General features: G+C 50.5%; 1 protein-coding gene across 3 annotated transcripts in view; it reads left to right on the forward strand.

Annotated features, from left to right (window-relative positions):
• The window catches only part of Bap170 (Brahma associated protein 170kD), an 81,612-nt gene that overhangs the window by 38,476 nt on the left and 24,910 nt on the right, over positions 1 to 18,226 (forward strand). For all 3 annotated transcript variants that reach the window (XM_089561059.1, XM_089561060.1, XM_089561061.1), the window contains 9 exons: positions 7,957 to 8,111; positions 9,404 to 9,622; positions 11,031 to 11,153; positions 11,244 to 11,326; positions 11,923 to 11,999; positions 12,256 to 12,337; positions 12,501 to 13,396; positions 14,830 to 14,972; positions 16,376 to 16,608. In XM_089561059.1, coding sequence (XP_089417185.1) covers positions 7,957 to 8,111; positions 9,404 to 9,622; positions 11,031 to 11,153; positions 11,244 to 11,326; positions 11,923 to 11,999; positions 12,256 to 12,337; positions 12,501 to 13,396; positions 14,830 to 14,972; positions 16,376 to 16,608 — 2,011 coding nt within the window. The remainder of the gene's footprint in view (positions 1 to 7,956; positions 8,112 to 9,403; positions 9,623 to 11,030; positions 11,154 to 11,243; positions 11,327 to 11,922; positions 12,000 to 12,255; positions 12,338 to 12,500; positions 13,397 to 14,829; positions 14,973 to 16,375; positions 16,609 to 18,226) is intronic.

Below are 18,226 nucleotides of genomic sequence, written 5' to 3' on the forward strand. Positions count from 1 at the left end.
GAAATTTCGACCACCTGGGGCTCTTTATCGTGCACTGGCATCGCACAGTACCCGGGCCTTTAGAATTTCGCTTCCATCGAAATGCGGCCGCCGCGACCGGGACCGAACCCGCGTCTTTCGGGTCAGCAGCCGAGCGCCATAACCACCGAGCCACCTCGGCGGCAAGGCAAGAGTTTAGTTTCTGCAAACTAGGCTTCTTGAGATAAAATGATGTTCCCGTCGCGACATGGTGGTGGACGTCGTAAAACAGGGTTCTTAATTAGTCGGTCTATTGGTTAAAATGTGGAATTAACATCGTTAACAGTAGTATTTAGACAGGCTTGCGGTTGTAATGAGGAAATTGTGGCGGGCACTGGTGAATCCGACATCAATTTGTGGGTTCAGGTGAAATGTACCCTCGGTGGTACTGCGATACGAATTCTGGCTTTCCAGGCGCCCGTTTCATGCTTTTGGGGAGCCTCAATTTAGTGCATTTAGATTTACTTTACACCCTACGGACCTGCACCCTACATATCGGTTTTATTACGTCCTCCAGCGCGATCGCTTTGTCTCCAGAAGCCCCCCCCCCCCCCCCCCCCCTTTTTTTATCAAATTCAGTCTTCCTACGAACACCCTGTGCGTAGCGTCGGCGTCACTGGGACAAACATCCAGTGACTTTATTCCGAGCCAGCCGACACCACGTTTATTGCATCAGATTTCCCGAGCTCTGCTCGGACTCCGTCGGCGCACGTCGAAGACGGAACCCCTGCAAGTGGTCGAAATTATAGTGCACGGCTTGGCTCTCTCTCTTGCCGTAGGAACTCGGTAATTTAATTTAGCCTCGGCGGTGTGTAGCTTTAAGCCTAAATGCGATCACCGCGGGCGAATCCGTTCCCGAGACTCCCCCTCTGCGCGTCAACCACCGCGTCCATGACGACATCCTGTCCGCATATACGATATGGTCAGTGCGTGTCGCGTGGGGGGGGGGGGGGGGGGGGGGTAGGCATGGCCGTTTCAGTTTGGAGTATAACGTTGCGGAGAGCGCGCGCGGGGCGCTCTGCTGCGCAAGATGTATTCCACTGCGGACAGGCGAATATTGATCCGTCCCCCTCCCTCTCGGCCATTCCATCCCCTCTCTGTCTCTCTCCCCCTCTCCGCTGGTACGGTTTCGACCGTCCCCGCCTACCTGCCTACCTGCCTGTCTGCAGAGCTTCGCGCGCCGACTTGGTAGTGCGTGAAGCAGGCAGGCCTTTGAGCGAGCTATATGGTCTCTTATGGTTGTTTTTATTTATATTCTTTCGCCGATTCGCAGTCGTGGTAATTGCGCGTTCGTCATACAGCGCCCGCGCCCTGTGCCGGTCGTCTCTGTTTCGTTTCTCTCTCTCTCTCTGTTTCCCCTTCTCCTCGTACTCTTGATCCCCCTCTCCACATCTGTCTCGCACTGTCATGGTTGCCTGACGCTGCGTTCTTGTGCTCCTTGTGCTAGATCTGGCCGGTGTGCACACACTCGCTGGAGGAGGGTTGGGTGAGAGGCGTGCTCTTCGAGGAACGATGCAAGGGTGGTTGTAGCTTTCATTCTTTTCGAGCGCAGTGCGCCTTTGAGATGATTATTTACGCCGGCGCTTCGGTGGGGAGACGGATTTCGTGGAATCCTTTGGAATTTCGTGGAAACTTCGGGACTGACTGTGAGGGGGGGGGGGGGGGGGGGCTCGAAATTAGAGGACGGCGTCGTTAGCGCTGTTTTGAGTGTAGTGTTGGAGAAATTGATATTGTGGTTTATGGTGTAAAGGCTTTCCCGGCCCTCTATAATGCCTCCACTGTTGGACAAAAATAATGAACTTCGTCCGCTTCTTCTTTATGGCCCTTCTGCATTGCAGAAATGCAATTACGCGAAATTTAATGGACCGAAAAATTTTTACTTTCGCGATGTGAAAATTAGCAAATTAGGCTATTTTTTATCGTTTCTACGTGTTTAGACAACATGGCTTATGGGGTTTAACGTCTCAAAGCGACTCGAGCTATGAGGGACGCCGTAGTGAAGGGCTCCGGAAATTTTGACCGCCTGGGGTTCTTTAGCGGGCACTGACATCGCACAGTGCGCGGGCCTCTAGAATTTCGCCTCCATCGAAATTCGGCCGCCGCGGCCGGGATCGAACCCGCGTCTTTCGGGTCAGCAGCTGAGCGCCATAACTACTGTGCCACAGCGGCGGCTCATCATTCTAGAGAATAAAAGGTGCCACGAAAATTGGGTGTCTTTACTCCTTTAAGGTCCTTCTGTGGGGTATCCAGAGGGTAACGTACGCATTGGGGTACCAGCTGTTTTTGCTTTTTTTGTTATTGGTTCGCCATATTTCCATTTTCCAACCTCTCGGAACCGTTGCTCATACGTTGACTCGAAAGTCACCTTTCGCCTATTCTGCCATAAAAAAAAAATCAAGACAAAACAAGCTGTTGCCAGGATACTGTCGTATGTGCATCTTTGGGTGCTGATTTTTCGGGCAGCATTATTGCAGCCGTTTGGTTGGTTGTACGCCCGAACAAAATGCTTACGTGATGCCGGACTGCGCGGGTCGCTCCTATATACTTCGAATTGTGCGCTGTAGTGTGCACGCAAACAGTGCACAGGTTCAGTGTTTTTTTTTTGTACAGTGCACACCGTGCACTCTAAATACGAATACTCCCATATTGAAGTAAAAAAAGGGAGTAGACTGTCCTGTAGCGCACTCCGTCTTATAAAAGGGAGTATATGCCTATATTGGAGTAAAACAAGTCTGATGCCAACCTCGCCAAATTGCGAGGACACTGGCAACTGAAGTATTGAGAGGCGAAAGCCGAGGACGCTATGCCGTGACGACTTCCGGTGGATGTTACGTCACACCGTCCCCGTGGCTATATCGATACCGAAATTGTACATCTTTGGGGGATCTTAAGTGTTAATTACGCTTAATTACATATTTTTCCACCTAATTTGACGCAAATCCGCTGTTTTTCCGACCATCCTGTGACAATTTTCGCTATGCCGTGACGAGTTCCGGTGGATGTGACGTCACGCCGTTCCCGTGCCTGTATCGACGTCCGTGCTATTTCGACGCAATTTCGACATTATTGCCTATAATTAGTTAACTAATTAATCTACAGTCATCAGATTTTGCTTCTAGGTTCATTTTTTCCTCCTCTATCTGAAGCAACCGTTGGTTTTCGTCAATCTTTTTTAGTTCGAGAGTTAAATGCGTGTGACACGGTTTGTTAACGGACAATTTGAGTCATTAAAGGCTTTAGGCTTTAAAGGGAGTAAGGTGTCCTTGAGCGCACTCCATTTTATGAAAGGGAGTATATAGACAGATTAGTCCCCTTTAACTCCTTTCTTCAGAGTAGAATACGGAGTTCGCACAGTTCGAGGTGAGCAGACCGAGGCGTCCGACCGTAGGACGTGCTCGGGAACACGCGCCATCTACCTGCTAGAACAATACGTGGGCGAAGAGAGAGAAAGAAGAAGAAGAATGGCGGCGGTTCGCGTGACAGGCACAGGTAGTCAACGGAGACGACATATCCGCCCTGCAACCAGATAGCGCCATTCCTGGCGCACATTCTGCGCTCGGCGGCGTAGGGGACCGCGACGGAGCCATATACGGACTGGAAATTTCCTTCGAGGAAAGGAAATGACGCAGTAGCTGTCTCGCATATATCGGTGGAGACCGACCTGCGCCGTTAATGAAGGGATAAAGGATGGAGTGAAGAAGGAACATAGATAATATTTAGTAACTTTTATCTCCGGAAATTCGGCAGCAGGCGGAAAGATTTTCAAAACCATAAGTTTCACGACTGTTTCGGTCGAAGAACTATATAGCACTGTGGTTTGTAGGATTTTTTTGTTGTTGTTGTTCACTCTCTGGAGTGCCGGCTGCAAGCCTTTTACTTTTTGCGTGCAAAGTGCTGGCTCGAATATTTAATCTTAAGCGGCGATGAAAATGTAAGACGGATATGGGGAAACTATAGCTCGACTAGCGGCTCTGCTGAACGAGATCTAGAACGCCATTTGCGTCGGCATTGCACTTGAGATGTCGGGGGTGGTTGGGGAAGGAGGTAGCCGTTCGAAAGTCACGCGTATCATTTGTTTGCTCGTTAAAAGAAGTCACACACACACAAAAAAAAAACACCGCGCAAGCCCACCTGGCCTGATGACCATAATTCAGGCTCCGATCTCGAGAGAGCGAGCTCCTTTTGGAGTGCGGCCAGGGTTTGTGTGTGTGTCGGTTGGTGTCGGGGGCAGCTGTAAACGCTTAGGTTGCGCCTTATTTCCTCCTGCTTTTGTTGAGGCGTTTTTGCCGGCCCGGCGTTCCGTTCCGGCCCGGCCGTCTGCTTCTGTTTGCGTTGGGGCCAGGTGGTCGTCTGCGTGTCCGCTTCGTTCGCCGCCGCCAGAGAGCGCCACGGGCGCCGACTGCCGTCTGCTTGCCGCCGGAATGGGCGCCATTTTGTTTTACTTTTGGTTTCTCTACGGCCGGAGTTCGGACGGATGTCGTTTGCCGCACGCTGAACACGCAGCCCCCTTGAATACAGATCGAGCAATACGAAAGGGACTGCTTCTTTACCCCTGCCTCCAACAGGAGGATAGTCGTCAAATAGGATACTGCGTCTTGGGAAGGCTGCGAGGGAAAAAAGAATATGTTGGAAAACTGTGCTACTTCGACCTTCGTTTTTTTGGGTGCCGTTGCCAAACTGTTACCTTTAAATCTTCTTTCGACCTCGAGTCCAACCGCATCGAAGCGAAATGATAGCGACGTCGCTCTTTTGATGGGAGTTTCCGATTCCAGTTGCGGCAAGAACCAAGATCCGGCTAGTATCTGCGTCTACTTTCGAATAAGTGCACGGAAAAAGTGCGGTCGTTTAAATAGCGAAGGAATGTTGCTTTTGTTTGTATTGAGTGTTTCATTACTTTTACGAGTCGCTATATGCAGTATAATTTTAGAGGAAGTTTCTGAAATGAACCAGAAGCTGCCGGTGAGACCCGAACCCACGATATCGGCATGTCGCGGACACTGCGTGCGCTAACACTCATAAAGCCCCGTGTTTCTAAATGAACTTGTAGGTGTGCAGATTGTCGCGCCACCTGTGGGTGGCGAATGAGCGCATAAGTTGCATATTCGTGAGTGTGCGAAAGCTGCTGACAAGTGTCGCCTAGCGTCTTCGTAGACGGGGCATCCGTCTGCCGATTTTCGTAAGCGCGCGGTTTCTGAACTGTACTTTCGCAATTTGGAATTAACAAAAAAAAAAAAGCTTCGACATTTAGTTGTTGCTTTTTTTTTATCGTCCTAGCGAGCTGCTTTTTTTTTTCTTTTCAATTTGAAACCATCCGAAGCAGTCTCACCGCCGAAGGCCCCTCTTAGATCAATACGTCCGTCCGAATAACCTCGGACAGACGTATTTTGGACTTGCTTGTTTACGTTGTCTTCCACGTTGAAGATCCGGCCGTAATGTCATGTGTTTGAGATCAGTTTTTTTTTTATTCCTATTCGGGGCGATAGCGGACGTGGCGTCCCCGTTAGGTGTGGAGTCTAGGCGTGCATCCTCCCAGCGGAAGTCATTGCTGCGATTTTAGTTCGTCTGTTCGCCCACAGGTGGCGGCACGATCGGCCTTCCCGTTTCACCGTGCGCCGGTTTTGAACTGCCCACACGCCAAGCTATAGTTTCGCCTCTGTCGTGATTAAAGATTCCCGGTTGTCATTTTTTCATTTTTTTTTTGTTGGCCGGGATGCTCTCTCCTTTATTCTTTGTCGTTTTCCTGTCTGCACGGTTTGTCGTTGCTGTCCGCCCCGCAGATTTGAATGGCGTTACGTGCCCGAGCCTTGTGCCGGCGACGGCTTTAGAACGGGAAAGCCGCGCGCGCGCGCCGTGAAAGCTTTTGTTCATCGATCACACGCACGCACAGGAAGCTGGAGAAGGCACGTCCTTTATTTACTGCGTCGTCCTTTAGTTTTTTTTTTGAGGCGAATTGATCTTTTGTTTTATTCGTTCACCGGAGGGGCCGCCGTGCTAAGCCTCGTCGCGTCGTCTGCTCGCCGCCGGCGTCGTCTGCTTTCTGGCGAACGACCGTTCGTGTCGTCTGTTCGTGGCGACGCGCCGTCCGCCATGTCATCGTCGCGCCCGAGAGAGAGAGAAAAAAAAAGAATTGTGCGACGACTTGGTGTCCCCAGCCTCCTTTCTCCTTTTCCTGGAACAGACTGAGCCGGGCGATGGTCTTTAGTTGATGTATTATCTTGTTTCGATACACTTTTCGCCGAAGGAGAGAGATCGCGGAGGGCCGGCCATGTTTGATATCGATCGCGCCCTGTTGAAGCCCCTCCCTCTCCCCTGCTTGGCTTGGCTTGTGCAGCGTCCATTGGGGCAACGGCGAAATGGGCCGTTATGCGTTTATGCCCCGACATTGGCGCGTCTGTCGCCCCGAAGAGGACCGTGGGAACCCGGGCCGCGTCCTGACTTTTCGCTTTGGTGGTTTCTGTTTTCGGGGCTGGGCGCTCTCCTGTTCTCTTGATTGCGCATAGCTTTGTAGCCGCGGCGCTCCCTCGGAAATGTCGGCAGCCGCTGCGCCGGGTACCACTACGATCGCAGTTTTATATGTGGCTTATATATATATATATATATTGCTTGGTGTAATAAAGAATGGACCGGATATACGGCGGAAAAAAAAAACAAGCATGCCCACGATCAGTGCCGGCGGTCGTTGATGCTTGCCACATTGTCTGTGGTGGTGTGGTATGTTGCACAAGTTTTTTAATGTGATATATCTTCTTACCTGTCATTTTGCTTTTGGCAGTTTTCCCCCACTTCACTGGTGGGTGACGCTACTTTATGTGAAGGTTGTTCCCACTTGCTTGTTGTGGCCTGAGCAGTGGGAAGCCACCGCACACTGAACTGGTGCAAACAACTCCTGGGCGTTCTTGCCTGCTTGAAGACGTTGCCAAGCTTGTTCTTGTTCATCCGATCGGAAGCGTTTGTGCATTTCTTGTTTAAAAAAAAAAGTGGTTCTGCGTTTTTCGAATTCTGCAGGCAACGAAACACTTCCGTTTCAACGGTTGTGATAAGAGATGAGCAACGGAGACAAGTTGATGAAAGAAGAAACTGCGTCAGCAAGCGCTTTGTTTCGTGTCCGCATTCTGAATAAGGGATCCTATCTTTGACGTAGTAGAAAAGATTGTTTGGCATGGTACACATTCGTTCTTTTCCATATCAGTACATAAATGGCTAGAACTACTTAAAAGTTTCTATGCCATCTTTCCACTTGCGATATGTGGGCATGTAGACTGTAATCAAGATTAACAGGGTATGCCCATTTTAGTATACAGACTAGTATAACTGCAACGTTTATTCTCCCTTATTCGGTAGAGGCAGAATGCTAGAGGCCTTATACTGTGCAATGCCAGTGCATGGTAAAGAACCCCCAGGTGGCAGAAATATCTGGAGCCCTCCACTACGGTGTCCTGCATAGACTGAGTCGCTTTAGGACGTTAAACCCATGAACCTAAACCTATTCTCCCTTATTGAGACAGAATACTTCTGCTCGGCAGTGTATATTGAAAAAATGAGTCTGCTGGACCTCGTGTCAAATGTGAATGTGTATTCAGTGCTGGGCTACTAATCGAATGTTCCCATCTGATGTGAACCATACTGTACGCCCTGTCACATTAACAGAGATATGAAGAGCATGCTTCGTGTGTACTTTGCGCTAGATAGATGCTTCATAAAGCAAACGGTGACTTTTTGGGAAAGACCTTGCCGTTGCAGTGTGGTGCTGTCACTGGAATGCTCTGAAGCTTGATTGTGAGGGAAATGAAAAGATATCAGTAAGCGTACTCCTTGCACTTCCAGCATGGGCCTTACCCGAGAAACTCTGGGAACTTGGGTTCTGTACTTGGTTTGTGTGTGACGCCATGAAAGCCGCAGCCGTTCTGAGCTCCTTTCTTTCTTTTTTTTGGCATGCAGGTACCTCAGCCTGTTTGAGAAGGTGCACTTCCTGGGGGAGGATGCGGACGAGGAAGTGGATCCTGGCTCGGAGTCGCGGGGCGGCCGCAAGTCCAACGGCTCGACTCTGGTCCAGGTGCCCATGTACTACAACCGGGCACAGCACGACATCCCCGGTGAGAATCAGAACAAAGGCTTCTTCTTTTTTTTTTTTTTTGGCTAGGAAGCAGAGGCACTTGTGTGAGCTTGTCTGGCATGCTTAACCCTTTAACTGCGTACAAAGCACAGCTTTTTCTGAGTGTATGAGGCACTCAGCAGTGGTTTCTTTGTTTTTGGGGGAATCTAGCAGCTGCAATGCCTCTTGCAGATTGGAAGTGGAGTTGGTTTAGGCACATGCACTTGTTGTTGCGCCTATTTTAAACAGAGCAGAGGGGTTCGGAAATGGGACATGGTGATGCTCTCACACCGAGGGACAGGTTCATCATGCAAAACAGGAAGCGTTGCGGTGTGAACTGTGGCATGGGGAGAGTCAGTGCGACATGCTGTCTGCCGGCATCCGCCTTTTTCATAAGCTGTGGCGCCTTCTGGGGAGCGATGAAAATTCCTCGGCTGCTGGTCGAAAACAAACGCGCGTGGGAGTCTTAGGTGCGATCTGGTTCCACGAGGCACTAATGCTTTGAAGGGGCAAGTGTGTTGTGTACTTGACAGCTACTGCCATCTGTCGCGTGTGCCTGTCATTAACATGAACTGCTCTTGGGCTGCTTGGGCAGTTTGTTTTCAACCGGTGGAGGAGGAGAGCCACGTATGTGCAGAGCGGCCGTGTGAAAATGGCAGATTGCACAGGACTTAGCACTATACTTTGTGTTCTTTTTTTTTTTGTTTGGTCACTGCAGTGGTGTGCGTTCCGCAGTTGTAATGAGCAGTGTGATGACGTAAAAGTAAGTTGCTTATTGAGTCAAAAGCGGGAAACTGTCTGAATACTGCACTGTAACCTTGCTGTGTTGCATGGTGGTGCATTTTTGCGCCAGCTCTTTCTGGCTTTCTTTCTGTGGAGTAGGTGGGAAGAACCTGGGTGCTTTGGGTATGGCAGCATTTTGTTTATGTTGTCGCATTGAACGTTTCTCGTTTTTATGTACCATACTGTCTGTGGTTTGAGCTATATATATATATCTAGTATAAAGCTGTCATCAACAACAAAACAAACTATTTTACTGCTTAGTCAGTTCTCCACATTCGGCGAACTGCCTTCCTTGTGGCACTTCTGGCTGAGAATTTCGAGACTGAGCTCACTGATTTGTCTGTGTACTTAGTGTCTAGTGTCTCCGTTCGTCCCTTCCTGCCTTGGCCTCATGCGAGGCTGCAGTCTGAAGAGGTTTGGCGGGCATCTAGGAATTGACCGGGAAAGAAGAACTTGGTTGGGGACGGCCCTCTAAATGTGGCGCCCTCTACGCCCTCTCCCCCCTTACAGAGAGCCAGCGGTTGGTGCTGGGCCTGTCCCCGTGCCTGGGCCCCTCGTCGGAGTACACCAAGCTGGTCATGTCCCTGCTCAGCGGACTGCCCAACGAGGAGGCCCTCTCCCTCAACGTGTGCACCCTCCTTTCCAACGAGGGCCGCCACAGCCTGCGGCTGGACCGCATGCCCCGCCTGCTCGACCTGCTCCTGTCCCAGGCGGGGCTCTTCCCAGCCGGTAACTTTTTTTGTCTGCTTGTTTTTTTCTTCTTTTGCTGCAAGGTTTGTGTGGCGAGAGAGGGAGTCGTAGGGACGGATATCGTTTCCTGCGAGCGATTGTCGCTACGCATGACTCGTGGTGTAGTAAAGTGGACATCTTTAGAGGACTGTTCAAGTGTTCAAAAGGCAAGAGTCGAGTTCTTCCTGGTAACATAGTGCTCCTCTAGGACAGTGTCCGCGTGGGAAAGGTTTTACCATCAAGCAAGACTTTTTGTAGTCCGCCGCGGTGGCTCAGTGGCTACGGTGCTCGGCTGCTGACCCGAGAGACGCGGGTTCGATCCCGGCCGCGGCGGCCGAATTTCGATGGAGGCGAAATTCTAGAGGCCCGTGTACTGTGCGATGTCAGTGCACGTTAAAGAACCCCAGGTGGTCGAAATTTCCGGAGCCCTTCACTACGGCGTCCCTCATAGCCTGAGTCGCTTTGGGACGTTAAACCCCAATAAACCAAACCAAACTAAAACTTTTTGTAGTACAGTCCAACCTCGTTATAACGAAACGGTTTATAACGAAATAATGGATATAACGAAGGAATGATGATTCCCCTTCGAAGCTCGGTCAACACGAGCTGTAACAAATCTACGGCTGTAACAAAGTAATCGTCCGGCCCCTTCAACTTCGTTATAACAAGACTCAACTTTAGACGAAGGCAATGATTTGATCATGCAGATATTAGACGATGGGGCTTCTATAGCTGGGTTGAGGATTTTAGCTGGTTGATATGTGAGATTGGTGGCAGATGGCACAAAATGTAACTCGTACTTGGAGAAGGGAACGCGCAAACAGTGTCGGGCGATCCTAACTGAAGTGGGTGAACTTGTAGGTGCCGAGTTCAGTACACTGCCTCTACACTTCGTTGGTGAGGCGTAAGTGTTGGTGGGGAGCTTGCCAAGGAAAGTGATTGCCACAGTCTCTTCCGGCAGTTCCCTCCGACTATGGTTGCAGTTTTGCAAGACGGCGACTATAAGCCTAAGAGTCCAGCCTAAGAGTTAATGCTGGGATGATTGGCTATGCAGGATGAAGCAGTCGGAAAGCAATTACTAGTCGCCACATGCAGTTCTCTCTAACAGTATACAATTTACAATGCGGAAAGACGCAAATATGTATGCAACAACAAGGGGGGGACTGTCATATTACACTGTGACTATAGGTCTGGGTTTGGGAGCTATTTTCAGTACCTGTACGTGGAAGTTGGCGGCCTTTGCAAACTATCCCGGCTGCCACCCAAACAAGCCTGACCAAGTTTGCTTCCATAGCCGTCCAATGTTGGCTGTGCTTTCAGTTTCAGAGCAGACTAGACAAGGGAGTTGGCATTTGTGAGGCTATGACAGAGTCTCCTTGTGATGTGCTTGCTTGTGTTTGTCGTGCAGAGGATCCAACATTGCGGCCCATGCTGCTTGAATGCTGGCAGGGGGTGGAGGGACGGCGGATGGAGCGCTTCTGGGAGGACAATTTAGACCCCGAGACGATAGCACTGTTCAATATCGGCAAAGGTGCGTCCTCCCTGCGACCTCTGGGACCTTTCCTGCCTCGCCTGTGACGGTCTTGTGACGCTTCCCTCTCTCTCCCCTTGGTCATTGCAGGCAGCAAGGATGAGGAGGACGAGCTTTTTAACTTAAATTATGAAGTAGGGACACGCAGTATAGAAGGCCAAAGAGTGTTAAGGGTGAGTGGATGTACCCTTCTTTTCGAGTGTCGAAGAAGGCACCTTCAAGCGCCGAGAGCAACTGTTCACTTGCACCTGGTCGGCTTTCTAGAGTGCCGTCTCTGAGACCACTCGAGAAAACTTTCGAGGCTGCTTGGAGATGGTCACTTTCTTTCTTTCTTTCTTTCTTTCTTTCTTTCTTTCTCTCTCTCTTTCTTTCTTTCTTTCTTTCTTTCTTTCTTTCTTTCTTTCTTTCTTTCTTTCTTTATTTATTTCCTTATTTATTTCCTTATTTATTTCCTTATTTATTTCCTTCTTCCTTTCTTTCTTTCTTTCTTTCTTTCTTTCTTTCCTTCTTTCCTTCTTTCTTTCTTTCTTTCCTTCCTTCTTTCTTTCTTTCCTTCCTTCTTTCTTCCTTCCTTTCCTTCTTTCTTTCTTTCTTCCTTTCCTTCTTCTTTCTTTCCTTCTTTCTTTCTTTCCTTCCTTCTTTATTTCCTTCCTTCTTTCTTTCCTTTCCTTCTTTCTTTCTTCCTTTCCTTCTTTCTTTCCATTGTTAGAATTGGATGTGAGTGTGCGTGTGTGTGAAGGCTCATCCGAAACGGATTGTTTCCTTCCAGATTGCACTGATCTTCCACAACCTCTCTTTTGAAGAGCGCAACGCTGTTGTTTTGGCAAGGAACCGGACGTTCATCAGGTTTGTTCCTCGCTGCCTGCGCATTCTTTTCCATTGTAAACAACTTTGGATTGCTAGAAAGTAATGTCTGCGTGGTTTTTTGAGTCGGTTCACAGTTTGGGCAGGCACTTTCATCGCCTGCTGGCACGAACGATGCACTCGAGCTAGTCTGATGAGCGCACTTTAAATCCAGCTGTCTGCCGTGCTTGGTGTGAGAATTGCTCTGCACAGGGATCATCCGTGTGAGACTTTCTTGGCGTCTTCAATCTGCTTACAGGTTCGTCATGCTTTCTGCGTTGAGTCGTTGGTCCACACTACGCCAAGTGGCATTGGACACCATAGGCAACCTAGCTTCTAAGGTGCGTGCGTTTCGCAGTCTGTATTGCACGCTTGCTTATGGCTCGCACTTGTATTCTTCGGTCAGGGCTTCATACTGTTGCAGCTGTAAGCAGTCTAGTTGGGGTGCAGTCGCTAGCGTTTGCATGCTTGCCGTGAAAGGAAAGCTTCCCTTTCTGGTCGTAGCTGGTGCTGTATCCTGCCGCGGAGGAAGATGAGGATGAGGCGGCGTCCGGCCGCTGCTACGAGGACCTGGCCGGGGAGCGGCAGCGCTGGTCGTGCTCCCTGCTCCGGCTCACCCGCGAGGGCATCCAGTCGCAGGACCGCTACCTGGTGGTGCGCTGCCTCGACATCCTGGCCCGCCTGTGCCGCCAGGAGCGCAACGCCGACACCCTGCTGTCCACGCTCGACACGGCCATGTTCCGGCGCGTCTTTGAGCTGCTCACTGTGCACGACCTGATGCTGCTCATCTACGCGCTCGAGGCCCTGTACATGCTCAGCGAGCTGGGCCGCGACGCCTGCGAGCGCATGCTGCTCGTCCACCGCTCCATGGGCATCCTCGTCAGCCTGCTCACCCTGGACCCCCTGGCGTATGGGCCGCTCGCCCAGAAGGGCATGAAGCTCATCGAGACCGTCGACCCGCTCCTGCCCCCGATGCCCCCCGTGAACAACCCCCTCCCTCCCCCTCCGTTGCCCATGACCGCCCCACCCGCGACCCCGGTCGGGATGGGCGCCGGCGGCGTGGGACCGAGTTCGATGGGGGGTGCGGTTCCGGCGCCACCGGTTGGTGGAGGAGGTGCAGGTCCGGCGGGCGGGACGGGCCCGTCAGTTGGAGCGCCGGGTCCTCCGCCATGTGGGACAGGTTCGCCGGCCGGCGCAGTCCTGGCGACGACGGCGGCTCCGCAGAGCGACCCGCTGGACACGGAGGCCTTTGCGGGCACCTGGGTGCGGGCCATGTATGAGCCGGCCCCACCGGGCTGCTCGGTGGCACGTAATGACATCTACTCGGAGTATGTGACTTTCTGCAGCAAGGCAGGTCGCAAGAGCGTCATCAGCGCGTCGACCTTCGCCAACTGCGTCAAGTGAGTCGATGTTCGGGTTGCGGCATTGCTTCTTCTGGTCTCTACAGTGTGTGTTGTGTACGCATGGCTAGGGAATCGGATGTTGCTGAATGTCGTGCCCTTTGGAACAGGGAAGTCAGATGGGCATGTTTAGCTCTTTGTTCCTGTGGAAACTGTTTTCCGTTTGTTGTCTGTGCATATAGTTGGTGGGCACATGCCCCGTAGTGCCTTGTATTATCTTTGTTGAAAGTAGCCGAGCTTAGGAGCTTGTTTCTATGTTGTGTAGCCAAGCACTTCATCTCTAAATCTGTTTGAGAGCTTTGTCAAGAGCTTCTGGTTTTTCGGAGTCGTGCCGTGAGGGCTCCACTGTACGGGTCATCAGGCAAACCCCATAGCCTGGTTACTTCTGTCAAAGATGGTACAGTCTTTGTCAAAAAATATACAGCCCAAGGGGTTTGCTTCTAATCGTGTAGCAGGGCTCTTTAGCACAATTGAGTCCTAAGCTCTATAGGGTTGGCTGACTCACATGGACATGACATGGTACACTGGCTCGCATGGACATTGTTGTGCAATAGAACTTTATGGATAGGCATGCAGATGCATTTATTTTAACCCGGTTTTTTATTTGAATGGCTTTGTGCCAGTTTATTAAAGGGGCTGCGAAACACTGCTTGGGGGGATACCGGCTATACTTCAGGTGGATTCTTTATGTCAGACAGATGCTGACTTAAAAAGAATTACAGGAATCTATGCACAGGAACGGGAGTTATTCAGTGAAGAAATTTCAAAATACAAGCAAACAAAACGCTGCCCTCAACTCAATTTTGGCAGGCTTCCCACTCCTATTTCGCTCTCCCAATGACGACACACCTGGCGCAATCAATCAAAACAGCCTGCCAGAGCACGTCGCGGAAGTTTGCACTCCATGGTTGCCTGCTCTCTGTAACTCATTCTTGCTGAGACTGGCAGTGTCGTTTCCATGCCAGAGCCCCTGGTGGTGTATTTTTATTTTACTTGCTTTGCAGGGTTTTATCTAAGACAAACAAGTTGTGTTTGTTGATCTAATATAAAACTCCGACTGGTGACAAAATGTGTCTTTATTTATTCACACAATTTGCAATATATTTACTGTTTGTCCGATCATCAAGCTTGCGCCAGGTGATGTCATATCCGCTGCTAAAACCCGCCACTGTGTGGGGGACACCATCAGAGACATGAATTTGTTTTTAGGGGGACATTAAAATATTAAAAAACGGAATATACGCGGTATTACCGACGCTAATAGCACCATAGTAACTCACTGTATGCGATCAACAGGCAGAACAGTCAAAGAAGATTGTGTTTCTGGGCCCCTTTAATGAAGTTCTGGTATAGCACTGCATGGCGTGTTCTTGACGAAGGTGCTCGCTTTCAGCTGTGAGATGTGGTGCGAGAGCGGTGTTCTCTCTGTCCAGGGCGGTGTACACACAGACGGGCATCCGGCGGGTGGACGGTGCGAACGGTGTAGTGAGCTTCCATCACGATGGCCTCCGCAAGCGACTCAACCCTCTGCCGGTGCCCATTCAGGTCACCAGCTGCCTCAGCATCAGCACCCAAGGTGAGCACTTGAGCCGCAGAGAGCACTGAATGTGCGAGCAAAAGTTTCAAGCAATCCGGGTAAAGAGTTGGGGGTGCGCAAATTACGGGAGTAAATGCGGTATTTATTCCTCATTGTTGCCACTCGAGTTGAAGGAAGGAAGCCACGCCCTTCATTGCCATCGAGGTGGCCTACAAAGAAGAGCGCGCGACTGCGTTGAAAACGAGACAGCAGCAGCAGCAGCGCCCACTGTGGCTTAGACGACACCGCACGTGGCGTAGTGCAGATGGGGAGATGTGAGGTTTGGGTTGCGGCCTGAGGTGCTTGCTTCATCTCGCTGCTTCCAGAGAGTTTCCTTTCTCGAACTTTATGGCCGTCGTTGCCCCCGGAAAACGCACTGTTCTTGCTTTGCGCAGTGAACGTAGAGCGGCACAGCGTGGGGTGTGACTTGCGGTGCATTCACGGCATGACCATAACAGATCTAATCCGGTTACTGGTACACTGTAAACACAATATCTCATTATAACTAAAGTACATTTGATCTGCACAGTGCTCTGAAGCAGGCCATGTGAGAGTTGCTGCAAGCCTTCGGGTAAATAGGTTGACCCCAAACTAGCATGAAATCTAGCATCGATATATGCCAGGTTTCAGTTTGCCATCAGTGTCCCTTTAAAACTGGGGTGTTGTAAATTTGCAAGATTGGCTTTTTCATGTGTTGCGGCTTGTCTTTTTTAAGGCGGAAGCCTTTAATGCTTCGCCGTTGTAAGCAGAAGTTGTCGACAGAAATGTCACGCTTTTCAATGGTTGTGACGTCACAGTGCGCGAATTTCAAATGGGGCCAATTGTACTTAGGCCAGTAACCATGCAACCAATTAAAGGGATGCTATAGTGATGCTCCAAGTAAGTGGGACTAAATTTAGTTAATTGCTTAATTACCCAGTTAGCCTAATTAACCCTTCTATTCAGGCGAGATAAATAAATAAAACCGAGTAGGAAATTAGTCGAGTTCGGGAATCGAACCCCGGTCTCGGAGTTGCGAGACGAGCACGCTATCCACTCCGCCATGCCAGCTCGATGGCTTGGAATGAACAAAGGCGCGTCTAGTGAATATGGTGTCTTCGTTCACTCCCATCTTCCTTCCTTCCCTTTACCTCGAGGTGTAGGTGTCCACCCAGATATGCAAGACAGATACATTTCCTTTCCACAAAAACCAATTTACCGACGAGCAAGGCGTAGAACCGAATGGGTGATGGCGTTCTGTGGACTCCCTGGCAGCGTTGCAAGACGCTGTCGCGTTTCAATCCTAGAGGCGAACAGTGCATCAGTGACACAAGCAGCAACACCGTGCTTAAGGCTTTTGACCTCACCGCATTTTAGGTGAACAAAGTGCCCTCTGAATTTTTTTTTTCTCCTTGACTGCGCAGCTGCGGCCACGACACTGCGCACGCCGCTCGCGAGCAGTGGCCCGGCGTCTAGCCACAGCCCGATCCTGAAGGCTCAGCTGTCTGCCCCACTTCGAGCTCTGACCCCGCCCGGCAACCAGGTGTCCCCGCCCCCTTCACCTGCCCTGGCCACCCCCGTGGCAGCGGCTGCGGGCACGCCATCCGCCGCCAGTGGCGGGTCGAGCAACCTCATCAAGAGCTTGTTGGCCAACAAGGTGAGAGCAGTGGCAGTGAGGGAGAGCTTGGGGCTGGGCTTGCATTCTTACAGTGAAACCACCCCCTAAGCAGTAAAGGCGCGGACAAAAGCAAAAGGAGCACGCAACTGTCTTCGAATATTTTTCACGCGCCACCTAATTGTAATTTCCAGCAGTGGTGCGTGCATGCTGGTAGTGGAGGTTGGTGGGCTTTCTTGTAGACAAGCAACGCTTCTTCATTGCCGGTGGAGAAAGCGTGGTTGCACTTCGAACGCAATGGCGTGCTCCGTTTACTTATGGCCACGCCTGCACATTTAATCGGCCCAGTATTGAGAATAGATGGTATCACTCTGGCCCTTTATAAGAGTGGCCTTTGCCAATACATGTCCAATATTGGGCCAATTACCTGTGCCGCTCGGGTCACTCCTTGCAAGCACACTTTTACGTTCCTTGAAAACAGTGGAGCTCTTGAAGCCCTTTGCTTACACAGTTGAGCTTTGGTGTAACAAACACAGATATTGCAAAGTATTGGCTATATCGAGCTCTTACTAAAAGATTTCAGTAAGCATATGCAGTTTTTACTTTATCTTACCAGACTCCCCGGCGCCAAGTGGTGTCCATTTGGATGGCAGGTGGCAGGCTTTGCCGCGCTACAGAAGTGACTGGTGGAGGCATATGCGCATGTTTCACACCTTTTCACACCTTTATCTTGTACTTGCCACAGCACTGCGGAAGATATAGTGGCGTGGAGGCTTAAAGGTGCACTGAAGAGGAATCTGAACTCGTCTTTTTGCCGCGGGAACTCGATCTGCACGTTCCTAGCATTCTCAGAAACTGCGACTTATTGCCCTGTGTGGCCGATTTCCCTAATTAAATCGAATTAACGCCCGGTTCCCGCCTTTTTTTTTTTTATTCTGCCTCGTACGATGGGCGGAGTCGACCAACGCGGGGAGTGCCTTTCAGCCAGCTCTGTGGAGGCTTTGCTTTCGCTTCATTTTGTTTTTTAGGTTTCCGTGAATAAATAGTTTCATTTGCAGATAATATAGCCGCAAAATAAGCCCGCAGAAATAAAAATACGCGCGGACTATTTGCTTGTACGGACTACTTCGTATTACTCCGCCGATGGCAGAGCGGCAAGCCGCCACGGGACTGGGTGAAAGGCACTCCCCGCGTTGGTCGACTCCGCCCACCGTACGAAGCAGAATTAAAAAAAAAAAGGCGGGAGCCGGGCGTTAATTCGATTTAATTAGGGAAATTGGCCACGCAGGGCAGTAAATCGAAGTTTCTAAGAATGCTCGGAACGTGTAGATTGAGTTCCCGCGGCAAAAAGACGAGTTCAGATTCCTCTTCAGTGCACCTTTAATAGCCGGGCAATCGGCACATGTTTACACCTCTTGCACCCATAGTCGGTGCTCGTGAAGCAGCGGCATAAACAGTTGTGGCATTGCGGTCATCAGCCTGGAGTACGGCTGTACAAGTTACAGTGTTTGTCAAAAGTTTAGAGCCGGGGGGGTTTGCTTCTAAGCCTCGCAGTGGGACTCCTGTAACATTCGTGGTAGTCCAACCCAATTGGAGGAGGCAGGACCTGAAATCTTCTCACCTCCAGCAAATTTGGAGCGCTGGAGACTCATTACGAGCC

This window comes from Amblyomma mixtum, chromosome 9, assembly GCF_055824585.1.
Source record: "Amblyomma mixtum isolate Tamu chromosome 9, ASM5582458v1, whole genome shotgun sequence".
NCBI classification, from domain to species: domain Eukaryota; kingdom Metazoa; phylum Arthropoda; class Arachnida; order Ixodida; family Ixodidae; genus Amblyomma; species Amblyomma mixtum.